This window comes from Spinacia oleracea, chromosome 5, assembly GCF_020520425.1.
Source record: "Spinacia oleracea cultivar Varoflay chromosome 5, BTI_SOV_V1, whole genome shotgun sequence".
NCBI classification, from domain to species: Eukaryota; Viridiplantae; Streptophyta; class Magnoliopsida; order Caryophyllales; family Amaranthaceae; genus Spinacia; species Spinacia oleracea.
Window position 1 is genome coordinate 17451848 of NC_079491.1, and position 16558 is coordinate 17468405.

The window sequence follows — 16558 nt, forward strand, 5'->3', positions numbered from 1 at the left end:
ATACAAGTCATTTTATGTTATAGGTACTAAAATATTACGCATCGATACTAAATTTTCTGTATTAGTACTGACTTACATCCATATAGACATGAGCCATTTGAGGCCAAGCCTTCCTCGCTCGACCAATAGGGAAAGAATGAATCATCATAAACTTATTATTATAGATGTAAATGATTTAATTTAGGCATTAGCAACTTAGCCAGCGTGAAAATAAAGTGTACCGAGTATTGAAGTAATTTGTATACTTGATGATTGACCAATAATGTTTGCAAATTTAATTCGCATGTAACAATGTCAAAATTTGGACGAGACATTTGGCACCGACTGCTACCACCATACAGTCATACACTAACTACTAGTACTCGTATCAAAAAATTCCGTAAACTCTGCAAGTGCAATTTTTTTATATATATTAATTAATAGAATACCCTTTGTTAATAGTACCCACATAATTAAAAAAGATTTACCAACATCATCATCAAACATGGCTCCATATGATTGCAATTAACTCTCTCATCATTCCACTCATTCTTTACTTCAGTCTTTGCTCTATTTACTCACTCATCAACTTTACTTTACTCCCCATTACAATTCCAAAAAGAAAAAGGAAAAAATAAAGGAAAAGTACTTGTAATTCTAATCCTTTCACACAATCTTAATCTTTTCTTTAGGAAGTCCCACAATCTTATTCTCATTACACTTGTTACCTTACTTTTCATTTAGACGAACAACCTGAATTATCATATCAGAATATCGAGAGCGATTCAAAACTTTTTAATATGGTAGATAATCATATCCAAAGTTCAACCATAAATGCAAAATAACAAGTGATCTTCCAAATTTGACACAAAATCTTCTTATTTTCATATTTGTACTATTTGCTTTATTTTATTATATTATTGTGTTTATTACTCCTATATAAAACCATACATTTATAAAGAAAAACCCATTTCCCACAACCCCATTTCTCTAGTTCATTCCATTCTATTCCTCAAAAACACCACCCAATGAGAACGAGAATGAGAACCACCACATTTCTACTCCTCTTCCTCCTCTCTTTCACCACTATTTTCCCTCCCAAACAATGCCTATCTCAAAAACCATCACCCATAAAAAACATAGTAGTCCTAGTATTAGAAAACAGGTCATTTGATCACTTAATCGGGTGGATGAAAAAATCCGTAAACCCGAAAATCAACGGCGTAGATGGGACGGAGTGCAACCCGGTCTCCACCAAAGACCCGAGATCGAAATCCGTTTGCGTGAGCGACGACGCGGAATACGTAGACCCAGATCCAGGTCATTCCTTTGAAGATGTAGCCAAACAAGTATTTGGGGGAAACAACAACATTCCCTCAATGAAAGGGTTCATAGAACAGGCAATCTCAATGTCAGAGAATGTGTCAGAAGCAGTAATGAAAGGTTTTAAACCCAGAAATGTGCCAGTTTTTGAAGCTTTAGTGAGAGAATTTGGTGTTTTTGATAGATGGTTTTCATCAATTCCAGGACCAACTCAACCAAACAGATTGTTTGTTTATTCTGGAACTTCACATGGTGCTGTTAGTCATGTGAAGAAACAGTTGGCTTTTGGATACCCACAGAAGACTATTTTTGATTCATTGCATGAAAACAAATTGGATTTTGGGATTTATTTTCAGTCAATTCCAAGCACTTTGTTTTATAGGAATTTGAGGAAGTTGAAGTATGTTTTCAAGTTTCATATGTTTGACACTTTCAAGAAACATGCTAATGCTGGCAAACTCCCCAGTTTATCTGTCATTGAACCCAGGTACTATATTGCTGCTCCCTCTGTTCTTAAATAAATGCATGTCGTTTTAATTAAGTTGATGCGATCCTAAATAAGTGTCACTTTTAGAATATGTCAATATAACTTCCACTTTGATAATTTACACTTAATTAGTTTCTGTTCTATTGACGTTATTTTCACTTATTTTAAGGAAAAAAAAAAGTTCGGATATGTTTCGAAAATATCAGTCCAGGGAGAAAATAAGTTCCGATAGATTTTAATAAGTTCAACCGATAAATTCAGGAAAAATAAATGAAAATCAGGTGAATATAGGGCACTTTAAAGTATTTGTCATTAATATGCAATTGAGTGGAAATATAAAGACATGGGATTAATGAAAAAAAGATTGGGATTGAAGTTCTTAACAATTACAATTTACAAAATTGTAATTGGAGTTCTTGACTAATGATTTTAGTTAGAAGACATACAAATACAAGTATGAAGTTTCTCGCTTTCCTCTGCCTAAATTATTATGCAAATGTTAAAGCGACCATTTATTTAAGAACGTGGAGACTATTGTTTTAGAAAATTATTGCATGGTCCAGAACTAAGCTAGGTGTTTGAGAAATTTCAAAACAATTTTGTTGATTGGCATATTAAGTAGCATTCTCGTAATTATAATGAAAAAATATACAATTTAAAAATCGCGATGTACAATATATTTGATATTTAAAAAAATAAAAATAAAAGAAAATAATTTAAATATAAATATAAATTTTGATTGTATATTTAAATATGGAGATGGTATATTTTGACAATTTATTTACGGAAATACCCCTTAATATGTTTCACTCGTCGATCATGGAGATTGACTGGTAGGAGCTCCTAGGTGTTTATTGGTAACATTAGTGAGCAACTATCATACTTGATAATTTTATAAACTCCTAGGTTAATAGGAAAATGTTACTCGTATTATTAATTAGTAAGAGCCTGGGATGATATGGTGGTCCTGAATCACGCAATAATAATATCGATTATCGAACATGTGGTGGCCGGGCGGGGATGAGAATTAATGATGATGTTTATACAGTTGTTAGAAAGAAAACAATGAAGAGTTTAATTAATTTGTGACATTGTTATAAAATTGTGTGACACGTACAGATACTTTGACATGAAAGGAATGGCAGCAAACGACGATCATCCATCACATGATGTAGCAAATGGACAAAAGTTAGTCAAGGAAGTTTATGAAACATTAAGAACAAGTCCACAATGGAATCAAAGTCTATTGGTAATAACATATGATGAACATGGTGGTTTTTATGATCATGTTCAAACACCTTATGTTAATGTCCCTAGTCCAGATGGTAACACTGCTCCTCCTCCTACTTTTTTCAAGTTTGATCGACTTGGTGTTCGTGTTCCTACTATTATGGTCTCCCCTTGGATTATTAAAGGATCTGGTAATTTCTTTTTTTTACCTTTTTAGACTCTGTTTTCTTCGTCTTGTCTAATGTCATATAGTATGATTTTCTAGTATCTCGTATGCATGGTATGGACAATATTCCCGATCTAGTCTGAATTTTTTGGTCTAGTTGAATGTTTTCTGGTAGGGGTTTTGGCCTTTTCTTGTTTTATCTGATTTGAATTTTTTGGTATGTGTTTTCTTTTTTTTCTTGTTTGATCTGACCTGAATTATCTTATCTGAAATAAGTAACAATAGTAAGTAAAACGGAGTAAGAATAAGGTGAAGAGAACATAACTTGATTTCACAAATTCTTATTTATAAGTGGTGTACAATAAATATTGTACACCGTAGTAAAAGTTGACTCAAAATGCTTAAAAGTTACATTTATATATGTAAAAATTATCTATTTTTAAGTGATAAAATTTTCCATTTGAATAAAAATTATTTCTTCAAAATCACTAATAATGTACTTCCTCCGTCTTTTAATACTCGCAACGTTTGTTAGTTTCACGCATGCCGATGCACAACTTTGATCATTTATATCTTAAATTCTCTTTATGCAAAAATTATAAAAAGTTGATATTTTGAAAATACACATTGAGACGAATCTAACAAGATCCCACATGATTATGTTTTATCTTATATAAAAAAAACTACGAACAGTCAAAGTAGATTAAATGAATAGTGGCAAAAGTCCAAATGTTGCGAGTATTAAAAGACGGAGGAAGTATAAATTAATCATTTAACCCTTTAAAATGTTTATCTATCAACTTTATATTTTTATATTATAAAAGTTACAAAACAATAGGTTAAAGTTAAAAAAACTGCATAAAAGTTATCTTAGTGTACAATAAATTTCTTGTACACCTTGTGCGCACAAGACCTTTTGAACTTTATTCTCCGAGTTCGTTATTCCCTTTACTAATGTAATTATCCTCCTTTGAAGGAGTCTTGTCTATAAACTCGGGTTGAGTTGACCTATATGAGGATTTTAACTTTTAACTTATATGGTACAGAGTACAATCTTTACTCTCATAGTGTTGTTTCGTTAAGAAATGTATGTATCAACATGTGAATCCATTTTTACAAAGTTGCAAAATTTGTAGCTACATGAAAGTTAGGTGGTGGTGTATTGGTTGTGCTTTTTGTTTGGTCTGATTTCTTTGAATTGGGATTGGATTAACTTTAATCTTTTTGTGCTTTGCTAAAATAATTGATTACTTATTTGGTCGGTAGTGGACTCTTTCGTACGGAGTATAGCTTTTTCGCAACTTGCACCGACAACATGCCAAAATCAATGCTTTTCTTTTTCATATTTTTTCTTAAAGCTTTTTTTTTTTAACATCGTTCAAGCTTTAATTGCGGATGTTACTGGGCAGTAAAATAACTCAAAATTCTTAGTGCTCTAATCACCCTTAATCTAAGGGTATTTTTATGTCCATTGATGGTCTCTTTTCCTTTTTATATTTTCTCCTTGCAAAAGATGTACGTGTACGAAAAAAAAATATAAAAGGGTGATGATAAAGGTCGCAAGTTGCGACAACATTTAGTTGTCGCAATCTTACATGTCAGAGTTTAATTGGTACATATAGGCGCCACGTAGGATATGAGTCATCATAATATTTTTACTATCAATGCAAAAAATTTACTATGAAAATATGTAAATAAGATAATTGATATAAAAAAAGAAACAAATTAGAATATTAAGATTTTCCTACCTTTATTTTAAACATGTATAATAGGATATATAAGTTAAATATTTTAGATTCCAATTTAAATCATGACACATAAGCATGTCATGTCATCATTGTGACACGGCTTAAAAGTCGCATGTTGCGACCTTTATCATTTTCGTATATAAAATGATGCACCTTAGATGTGTTGTACTTATGTGAAATAACGTGTGTTTAATAAGTCGGTTTGTTTATTTATTTACTTTAGGAAAAAATCGATAACCCCAACTATTCGACTTATATATTTTGTTTACTCTTTTGAATTTATCATAACTTAAACTTATCAGATCTTATTTTGTTTAAAACGTATTTTATTTAACCAATTTGAACTCGTTTTTGCTCACTTTGTTATGTCTAAACATATAATCTAATTGAATTAGGTTGAGCTCGGTTTTGATTCAGCTATAGTTTTTCAGTCTAATTATGAACATATTGAGAGGATTAGGGAATGATATCATGATCTTCAATCATCCTACTTAACGCTTAATCATCCTTAACATGACATTTAATCCTCAATTCCTCATCACCAAATTTTTAGGATTACATGGTAGATCAAAGTACATCTTGGAAGTCTTGTCCTAATACGAGTAACCTTAACAAAAAAGACGATAAACATGTTTGTTGTCCCAACCATTTTTGTTAGTCCTTATCGAGATCGATGAGCTCAATAGAGTACATTTTAAAGGTTGAAAGTGACAATATGACCGAGAAGTTAGAGTACAAGAGTTTGAGTTTTGACACTATACATCCTGATCCTGAAGGATGAGGAAAGTGGGAAACTTGATGTTATTTATGCCGTAGCAACCCTTATTAATATGTCAGGAGGGACAATCCTTTGGTTGAGAGTTGATGAGGGTCGTCTGGTGGATTAAATGATCAGTCGGGATTTAGTTGTCGTGTTACTAGCTTGTTTAACGTGACAATTAATTCCGGATGTAGGGAGTTCTTATTCTTAAACGTGTTTGTTTAGTTGTATAATGATTTGATTATGAAGAAGCTGTTAATGGTTTGTGCAGTGATAAGTAAACCAAAAGGACCAACACCAGATTCAGAGTTTGAGCATTCATCAATCCCAGCTACCATCAAGAAAATATTCAACCTCAACTCCAATTTCTTGACACGCAGAGACGAATGGGCCGGTACTTTTGAGGATGTCGTTGGGGAGTTAACTTCTCCCCGAACTGATTGCCCTCGTAAGTCATACATATTCTCCCTCCGTTTAAATTTAAACAAGTTTACTTGTGGTAAAATAGTGATTGTTTACATACCCTGCTGTTTTCTGACAGAGTTTCTACCAGAAGTAACGCCACTGAGGAAGACAGAAGCAGACGAAGAGAGGAAACTATCTTCATTCCAAACCGAAATAGTTCAATTAGCAGCTGTTCTTAATGGTGATCATTTACTGAGCAGTTTCCCTAATGATTTAGCCGATAAAATGAATGTAAGAGAAGCGCATGAGTATGTAACAGGTTCTGTATCCAGGTTTCTTAGAGCGGGGAAGGAGGCGATTAAGCTTGGGGCTGAGGACTCCACCATTGTAAATATGAGGTCTTCCCTCACTACTAGATCCTCTGTTCAACATTAAGGATTTTTCTTTAGTTTATACAGTTTAATTAAGATTAGCCATCATACTAAGTATTATGGTTACTACCATTTATAGATTTAAAATCTTGGTCGTTTCTAGTTATTGCTTGCTTGTGTAATTATGTGACTACTTAATTAGTCAAAAACTGTGAATATAATGATACAACTTATCCTAATATAGGTACCTGGGTATTACGAGTGGTACAATTACGAGTATACCCTTAGTATCCTCTATTATACCCCCTCAATCGGTGCAGGGGGAACCACAGTGGAGATTGGACCTTAAAAACTCAAAAAGCTGACCAAACAAACCTTTCGTAAAACTGTCAGCGATTTGTAATTAAGTAGGGACATAACGTACAACTAAATCACCATGAGCAACACGCTCCGGAACAAAATGATAATATATTTTGATATTTTTGCTACGATCATGCTAAACCGGATTTACCGCAAGATAGGAGGCAGAAACATTATCACAATAAAGCTTTACGGGTGAGCGGAAGACGATTCCCAACTCAGCTAACAAGGAACTAACCCATAGAGTATCATGTACCGTGTGTGCAACAACGCAGTACTCTGCTTCTGTGGAAGATTTGGAGATAGTGGGTTGCTTCTTTCGAGCGCCAAGAAATGAGGTTGCCACCAAGGAAAGTTGCATAGCCAGTGGTGGAACGAAAACTATCCGGACAACCTGCCCAATCCGCGTCTGAGTAGGCAATCATGAGTACGACATGTCTGGAGCGTTGTGAAGCCATAGACTGTAGTTTGCAGTACCCTGCAAGTACCTGTATATACGCTTAACAACCAACAAGTGAGATGTGCGGGGTGCATGCATAAACTGGGAAACTAAATGCACATCATATGTAATATCAGGTCGATCTTGTCATAGTCAAGTACTGTAAAACCCCAACCATATTGCGATACTCAGTAGGATCAGATAATAAATCACCATTTGTAATAGAAAGGGTGGTACACCTAGGAAGAAGAGTACACACCGGTTTAGCAGTGTGCAGATGAAATTTCAGAAGTAAATCATGAACATATTTCTTCTGACACAAAAATAAACATTTGGAAGTACGTATCGCCTGCACTCCTAGTAAGTAGTGCAGATCACTAAATCTTTCGTAGCAAACTTGACAGACAAAAGGGATATGAATTTGGTGATCAAGGGAGCCGAATTTCCTGTGATAATGATATCATCGACATAAAGAAGAAGATAAAAAATGAAAGTGGCTCGACGAAAAATAAACATAGAATTATCTAATTGGCAACAAAAGAAGCCCTGTTGTAACAAAAAGTTGTTGAAGCAAAGATACCAATCTCTAGAAGCCTGTTTCAGACCATAGATTGCTTTCCTAAGACAACAAATGTGTTTAGAAAAATCATGATGAATGAAACCTGCAAGTTGTTTCATGTATACTTCGTCAATTAAATCACCATATAAGAAAGCATTTTTAACATCTAACTGACGAATGACCCAATTAGAGGAAAGCGATAAAGACAAAACCAACCGAATAGTAGTTGATTTAACAACAGAGCTAAAAGTCTCAGAAAAATCTATACCTTCTTGCTGGCCAAACCCACGAGCATCCAGACGATCACATGACTACCTATGTCGGTTTTTATCGTATAAATCCATTTCATATCATCCAAGTTCTTCATCGCATATTGATTTTGGTTTATAAATGTCGTGTTTAGCACGTGTTCTCATTTCATGAACATTGATCGTAGATGGAGCCGTGAAAATACCACGAGGCCCACTTGATGGTTTGATATGAGAAAAAAAAACTAGACATTCACGAGGCCCACTTGATGACCGACAATCGAACGGAATTGTCTTGTGATAACAACATCGTTTAAATGTATGTATAGTTTAAGTAGATAACCAAAACAAAAAAACCATAAGGTAGTAATTGGCAATGATGTATTTTTATCTTGTACTACTATGACATATCTTTTTTATCGAAACATTTGAGGATTTCTTTGAAAATGCCGATGAACATACAAACAATGTTAGAAAAGATTTGTGGAGTCCTTTGAACCAAGTTGAAACATGTCATTACTTGATGTTATTATTAAGAATCTCTATGATATACCGGTGACATGTTAACTTAATTTGAAATTCTTTGCATGCGATTACTTTCCAAGTTAATATATATTGCAATTCTTGTTGAGAATCCTTACCGACCATATGAGACTAATAAAAAGTTCTTCAATATAATACAAATTTATAAACTATATGCAACTTAATTTACAAGTAAAAAGATATATAAGTGAAGAGTATGTAGTCACTACATACAAAAAGAAATATAAGCTACAATCATCATCACTCATATCATACTAGTCTTATATGCACGCGATGCGTGCGAATTTTTTTAAAAACCTAAAATTGGGTTGTTACAACTAATCACGTCAAATATTAAGCGCTTCAAAATAATTCACATAGTTCATATTTAAAAACAATGAGGTCATACAAATATGTCAATCTAAATAGTGAATCGGTTAATCTAAATATTAGTACTAATGTAAAGTAATTCAACATACTACATATAAAATAGTGTTTTTCACATTTTTTTTCTTTTCGCAATGTACTTGCTTAATCACATGCACTCCTTTGCACTTATTTCCGAACGTTGGGAATACTGTTTCCATGTCTCGATTGCGTCCATTAAACTGCATGAACATTAAAAAAATATCTTTTAGTGTTAAAACACAATAGAAGCTAATTAATTCAGAAAATTACTTAGTCAGGGTAGCTTGAACTTGTTGAAGTAATAATTTTATTTTATTTTAGTAGCTAATCACCTTTACCAAATTTTTCTTTTTTAAAATTTTATTTTCTAAATAAGTAAAGAACTCATAAGTTGAAAAAATAAATGATTATTATCGGAGTATAAAACATAGGAAGCAGTCACTCATACTCTAGAAAATATATGAGCTAATTAATACGGAGTACGGAGTAAATGATTATTATCAAAGTATTTAGGTAGGAATTCAGAATTTTTTTTTGGGGCTTCTAGAAAACTCATCATACGGAGTATACGAGGAACAATTGCTCCTTCTCTAACCTATTTGTTTCTCTCTCCTCAAATTTGAGCAAAAATGGCGATTACTATATCTCCTCCTCTCTCTCACCTATTTTCTTAACTCACCTCTTTAAGTCTCTCTCCTTAATGATGAGATGCCTGGCGGATTCACCGCCGATAAGGTATGGTTCACCGTCTCCTCTCTGGATCTACTCCTGGTTCACCGTTCACCATCTTTAGATCTCTTCTCTGGTTCGTTCAACTCTCTCCTCCCATTTTATCTTCTATTTTTTCCTTATTTCTTTGTCATCTCTCTCGTTTCTCTTGAGTCCTGGTCGCGTTTTGTTTAAGTGATTTTATTATCATTTTTTGCTTTTTATTTCTTGTGAATTCTATTGATTTTTTTTGCTTTTTTTCTTTCTAAATTTCAAGATCTTGTTGTTTTGGTTTTGATTTATCGTCTTTATGTTGTTTTTGTTTAAGCACTAATTATTTCTGGTGTTTTTTGGTTTACATGTCGTGAAATTCTATGGATTGGAGAGGAAGATGTAGAGGCGATGGGCGAAGCGCTGAGCGAGGAGATGGGCAAGGCGATGGGCGAGGCACCGGACCCAGGTATGAATTAAATTTACCTTTATTTTAATTTTGTGGGTTAAGCATGTCCGATGAGCTTATTCAACATTTGATTTTGTTTTTTATAATCAAGGGTTTGAGCTATTTCCATGAGATTAGATTTGTTTGGTTTTGTTATTGCTATTCTGTACTTTGCAATGGAGTTTGTGATTTTCTAGTGATAATTTGTCGATTAATTTGGAAATTTGGATGTAGTCGTTGTGAATTTGGGTGTTTAAAGAATTGTCGGAAATTTGGGTTTTTGTCCCAGTGTAATGTTCTCGCTTTTTTCAAAATGTGGTTGTTTATTGGAGCTTATTCTGCATTTGATATGAAGGATTGACTTGATACGTTAATTAAATCTGATAAAATTAGGGTTTTAAATTTGGTGAGTTTAAGCATGTTCGGTGTTTTTTTTCCAGAACTTTTTGTTCCATCCAGATTTACTTGTTATTTAATTTTTTTTTCCAGACCTTTATTTTAACCATCTCTGACAAAATTGCTGGTATATGCTAGCTATATAACTTGGCTTTAGATTAGTTCAATTGTTCTGATTAGTTAAGTTAATATGAAAAGTTTAATTGTTTTCTGTTGTTTTGATTAGTTTAATTGTTATGATTATTTCAGTTAATCTGATTAGTTTAGTTTATTCTTTTGTTTTCATTAGTTCATTTGTTCTGATAGTTCAGTTTAAGCATTGTTCTCTAGGTAGTTTGGTTCAATTCTTAATAGTGTGTTTGTTTTAGTATGATAGGTTGTATATAACATTTGCCTTTTAGGTTTCTTTACAATAATGGTGACAACAGTGTATTATGCAGGTACAACAAAACGAAACTATTAGTTTCTCTTCCTCTCTATTGATTGCAAAAAGGTCTGTATTTTGTGTGTTATTTTTTATGGATTGTGTTTTTTTAGTGTATTGCATTCCTAGAACCTGATAAAATATGAAATTAGAGATTAAAATCAAATAAGTGATTATTTAATTAAAACATGAACTAAAATCTGTATTAATTATTTAAAATAAATAGAAGCATACATATTACTATTTATTTTTTTAAGATATTGATGGGGCACATACCTTATGTCATGGGTTATTGTATGACTTGACTAACTTAACAACCAACTTAAAATCAAACTTAGAACAGAAATAAAAACCTGCAAAAATAATTATTTATTTCAAATTTTCATGATTTTAGATTATTTGTTTCGTAGATTATTTCAGATTTATTTTAATTAAAAACATGAATTAAAATCTGAAATAATTAACTAAAATCAATAAAAGTATACATATTACTTAAAATTGTTTCTGCTTAAGAGATTGATGGGGAACATACCTTAACTCTTTGGTTATTGTATCTTGTTATGAACTTAAAACGCAAATTAAAAGCTTCATAAAAACCGATGCAATTCATAATTCCAATAACACAAATTTATGTTATGTCATATATTTTGAAATCTGCAATTAGATATTAAAATCAAGTAAAATATTAAAATATGAAATAATTAATTAAAATCAATAAAAGCATACCTAATATTTTGAAATCTGCATAAAAAATAAACATGAATTAGAATATGAAATAAGCATGAATTAAAATATGAAGTAATTAATTAAAATCAATAAAAACATGCATATTATATTACATACCTTATATTTTGAAATCTGCAAAAACGCAAGTATTTTAGTTAGACAGATTCAATCTACATAGGAACAATCATAAAAAAGAACATTTGTTTATACATAGAAATTTACAAATGTGCATAAGAATCATAAAAAAGAACATTTGTTTATGCAAAGAAAATATGCATAAAAACTTGTTTAGTTTCTGTTTTTATTTTCTTGCAAGGATTCGGGAGAAGATGTTACTTACGTGTATCGGGACGACTTGAAGAAGAACGGTGATGGAGTTCTTCTGGAGTTTTTATTGGAGTTTTTCTGATTTGATTTGTAACAATTTGTAATAAGATTTATGCTTGATTTCTTGGTTGGTTTATGCACATATTCTTTTTCTAGTTTATGCGTGATTTTCCTTAGGTTATGCGTGATTTTCCTTGCTGGGGGTTTATATGCATATTTCTTGGCTGGATTTACGGATGATATTTCCTTATTTGCTTTGTATTTTGACTTTTTTTTGACAGATTTTTCTGTTTTGTGAAAGATTTCAAAATAACAGGATTCTTTCCATTTCAAAATAATTGTAATATTTTCTTTTCCTTTTCCTTATTTTCATTTATTTCCTGATTTAATCAATCAATCAACACCAACTTTGGTAATTGAGTTAACAGGATTGATTTTGGGCGTTACTTTAAGGTTTGTCGTGCAATTAAACTGTAAAACTGTGTAGGGGTATTTTAGTCTTTTAACTGGGGGACACGAAAAGCATAATTACTAAAATCACCTCAGCTGTTCCTTTATAGAATAGAGATTAAAATTTCTTGTACAAAAGAGGTAAATATATTAGGATGATGATAAAGGTCGCAAGTTGCGACAACATTTAGTTGTCGCAATCTTACGTGTCGCAGTTTAATTGGTACATATAGGCGACACGTAGGTTAAGAGTTATCATAATATTTTTATTATCAATGCAATATTTTTACTATGAAAATATGTAAATAAGGTAGTCGGTATAAATAAGGAAACAAATTAGAATATTAAGATTTTCCTAGCTTTTTTTGAAACATTTAAAATAGAATATATAAATTAAATATTTTGGTTTCCAGTTTAAATCATGACACATAAACATGTCATGTCATCATTGTGACACGGCTTAAAGGTCGCATGTTGCGACCTTTATCATTTTCGAATATATTAAACCATGAGCTCAGTATCCAAACTCATGAAAAAAGTAAACAATTTAAAGAGATTTTTCGCACAATTCTTAATTTGTACAAGAATAAGTGCACAATTAAACAAGCTGAAGCTCAAATAAAACTCTTATCAGTTTAAGAAATTTTTGGCTTATAAATAGCCCATTGGTTAAAATCAACACCTACAATGGGATGTCGACAATCAGTATAATAATTTTGTTAAGCAAGGGAAAAACTAGCAAGAATAACCAATTTTTGCGTGTTTTATTTTATTTGGGATATCGGTGGACCATCCATGATCAACCATGGCAATGCCACTGGTACTAACTATTGAGACTAATAAAGCAGCTAAAGTAAGTCCTAACAAACTAATTAAGACTCAAAACAGATAAAGATCACTAAAAATCCTCCGTGAATAAAACAAACCTAAAAATTGAATTCGTGAATAAAACAATCCGTCTAAAATCGGCCACAATTAGACTTGGCACCTAAGTAGCACTAAATCATTTTTTGGATTTGTCATGCAAAAGATTGTTCTATTGACACATTACTGGAACATGTTATGTTTTTTGGATTAAAAAGAAAAAACGAAAAAAACATGATGTTGAATGCACATTAGTTAATTATGTCATTTTTCATAATTGCATCTGCCAACTTTTTTTAATACTTTGTCGGCTGCTTAACTTTTTCGAAATTTTTATATTGAAATAATGAAATGTTTTGTTTTCTCTCTAATTATTTAGTCATATGTAGGATGTGAAAAAAAGTTTAGCAATTAGTAACAAAATTATCCTTACATTTTTTGTTTTTGGATAATATTGCATCTAAATGTTTTTGTAGAAAGAAATAAGGAAGGAAAATACTCCGTAACCAACATTACTTTCTGTCGCCTCAAACTCCAACTCAAACTCAGGCGTCGTAGCTGCTCTGCATCTCCTCCCTCCTCTTAAAACCCTAACTACTCTCCTCCGACAAAACCACCATCTTTTAGTTGCATCACCACCTCTCCTTCTCCGGCGATTTTATTCTCGATGTTGACAACAGTGTATAGCTTTTTCACTTTCTTATTTTGTTTCGATTTTTTTGGATTTTTCTGTTGATTTTATTTGTATTTTTATAGATCCAGAAAGTGTTTATAATCTCATTTGGGGATGATGGACTTTTCTTGATATGATGTTTCATATTTGTTAACCTTATTCTTCTGTTTGGTTAGTTTTGGTGTTGTTACGTGTCTAATTAGTCTATACCCACTTCATAATTCTACTTGAAAAACATATTATCCTAGTTTCAATTTGTTTTTTAGTAAATTCTTTGTTCAATGAACATGATAATTTTGTATTTCTTGGTAGTCTGTTCTGTTATCTCAATGCTTGTTCGTCCTTGTTGTAGTCTGTGGGTTTGAATTGTAAAGGTTAATTCTTGAAAAATGAGCTTGGGATTAATTAGGCATCTAGGCTGGTTGAGGACAGAAAGGCGGTATGGGGACTATGGGCAGGGCGAAGATTGAGGAATTTCTTGGATTAGGGTTGTTCCCTGTTCTATATATCTTTAATTAGGAGCATATATACTCTCTCTAGTCCCTTACTCTTTGTTGCGTTTTTCTGTATTGCTACTATTATTGGCGACATCCGAATATCCTAAATAGAATAGATTTCAGAAGAATTGTATCATGTTTTGAACTTGTAATATTGAATGTTATCAGTTTGTAATTTCTGTTATGTGTTTTCATCTATGAGATTCATTCAATAATGGTTTTTCCCCAGTTTCCTTTTATTGTGTGGAGAAAGCGCAACGCTTTTCTGGAGAAAGATGTTTTGGGATTTGAAGTTTTGAGATTCTTATTTCTGTATGCAGATCTAGCTGTTCTGGACTTTACTGACGGGGTAGCTTGAATGCTATTTGATCAGTTTGGATTGTTGATCGTGGACGTGTTTAGTTTACTTGTCCTCATTAAGGAGACGGAGATGGATCAAGGGTTTCTAGTGATGCTATCGAATCTGCTTCACTTGCAGAACCACTTGGATCCCTCCTCCTCTGTTTTCTCTTCTGATGCCACCTCTTTATCAAGCTCATCCACATCCTCTGTTTCATCTCTCCTTACCTCCTCCTCTGCGGCCCCACTTCTCTTCTTCACAATTGCCTCAGTTCTCTCCTTTGTTGCCGCTTCTCGGCCATCCTCTTCTTCCTCTCCTACCTCCTCCTCCCGCTCTCCATCTCGTTCTCGGTCTTCTTCCCCTTCTGACCACTCCCTCTCTGCCTTCAGAGCCCTATCTACTGAGCTCATATGGTCCATGGACCCACCTGTCCGTGATGCACAGTGGCGCTCTTCCTATGGCCTCTCCTACCCTGTCTTTACTACTGTTGTAGATAAACTCAAGCCTTACATAGCTCAGTGCAACCTCTCACTTCCACCTGATTATGCTGTTGCCATGGTTCTATCTCGCCTGTCTCACGGTCTCTCTGCTAAAACCCTTGCCAAACGCCACTCCTTAGACCCTTACCTTGTTTCCAAGATCACCAACATGGTCACCCGTCTTCTCTCTACTAAGCTTTACCCTGAATTCATTAAAATCCCTGCTGGCCGTCGACGCCTCCATGAGACTACACAGGCTTTTGAAGAGCTTACCTCCCTTCCTAACTTGTGCGGTGCCATTGATTCAACCCCTGTCAAACTCCGTCGCCTTCCTACTGATGTTAGTGATCCGTCATCTTACCATTGCCGATATGGGTACCCTGCTATACAGCTCCAGGTGGTAGCCGACCATAAGAAGATATTTTGGGATGTTTGTGTCAAGGCCCCGGGAAGTGTTGATGATGCCACTCATTTCAGGGATAGTGTTCTCTACAATAAGCTCATGTCAGGTGACGTTGTCTGGGATAAAGTAGTGAATGTGAGGGGACATCCTGTTAGGCCCTACATTGTTGGGGATTGGTGTTTCCCGTTGCTGTCGTTCCTTCTGACCCCTTTCTCTGGTACTGGTAGAGGCACCCCTGCTCAGAATACATTCAATGCTGCTCTGATGAAGGCAAGGTTAGCCTCAGTGGAGGCCGTAGGACTTCTCAAAGGGAGATGGAGAATTTTGCAGGATCTTAATGTAGGTCTCCATCATGCTCCTCAAACGATTGTCGCCTGCTGTGTGTTGCATAATTTGTGTCAGATTGCAAGAGAACCCGAGCCCGAACTTTTTAAGGAGCCCGAAGAAAATGGGTCTCTTCCTAGGGTCTTGGAAAGTGAGAGGTCATTTTATTATTATGGTGAGAATTTAAGGCAGACATTGGCTGATGATCTTCAGCAACGACTGTCGTCTAGATGAAACCCAAAGATCGTAAGAGGTAGATTGTATGCTGTTAAGAGTTGATATACTAATTGGAAATAAGGATGACCTTGGATTGTTTCTCAAAGGCATCTGTTATTTCAGCATGCCTTGTTGTAATTTCTAAATACATCAATTTTTTTTGTACTGAATTGCGAATGTAATAGTTAAGAAGAAAGCAATGCGAAGTCTTATTAATCTGATCCAACTCTTGTAAGCTGTAACTTCTTTTAAGTGACTAATACTAATAAACCCTTTGACCTGCAGAA

At 33.6% G+C, this 16558-nt stretch overlaps 2 protein-coding genes and 1 long non-coding RNA gene across 3 annotated transcripts; 2 read left to right on the forward strand and 1 right to left on the reverse strand.

The window, feature by feature from the left end:
* Positions 1 to 693: 693 nt before the first annotated feature.
* On the forward strand, positions 694 to 6616 carry LOC110787273 (non-specific phospholipase C6). Its single transcript, XM_021991862.2, has 4 exons — positions 694 to 1789; positions 2909 to 3210; positions 5965 to 6141; positions 6235 to 6616. Exons 1-4 carry the CDS (start codon positions 1008 to 1010, stop codon positions 6531 to 6533), a joined length of 1560 nt encoding a protein of 519 aa, XP_021847554.2. The 5' UTR covers positions 694 to 1007; the 3' UTR covers positions 6534 to 6616.
* Positions 6617 to 8870: 2254 nt separating this feature from the next.
* On the reverse strand, positions 8871 to 12030 carry LOC130461253 (uncharacterized). The gene is made up of 3 exons (XR_008921676.1): positions 11505 to 12030; positions 11249 to 11325; positions 8871 to 9205 (listed from the first exon to the last, which is right to left on the reverse strand). It is a non-coding gene; the product is annotated as an uncharacterized lncRNA (long non-coding RNA).
* Positions 12031 to 13809: 1779 nt separating this feature from the next.
* Positions 13810 to 16558, forward strand: LOC110787274 (uncharacterized). The gene is made up of 2 exons (XM_021991864.2): positions 13810 to 14020; positions 14830 to 16558. Exon 2 carries the CDS (start codon positions 14868 to 14870, stop codon positions 16287 to 16289), a length of 1422 nt encoding a protein of 473 aa, XP_021847556.2. The 5' UTR covers positions 13810 to 14020; positions 14830 to 14867; the 3' UTR covers positions 16290 to 16558.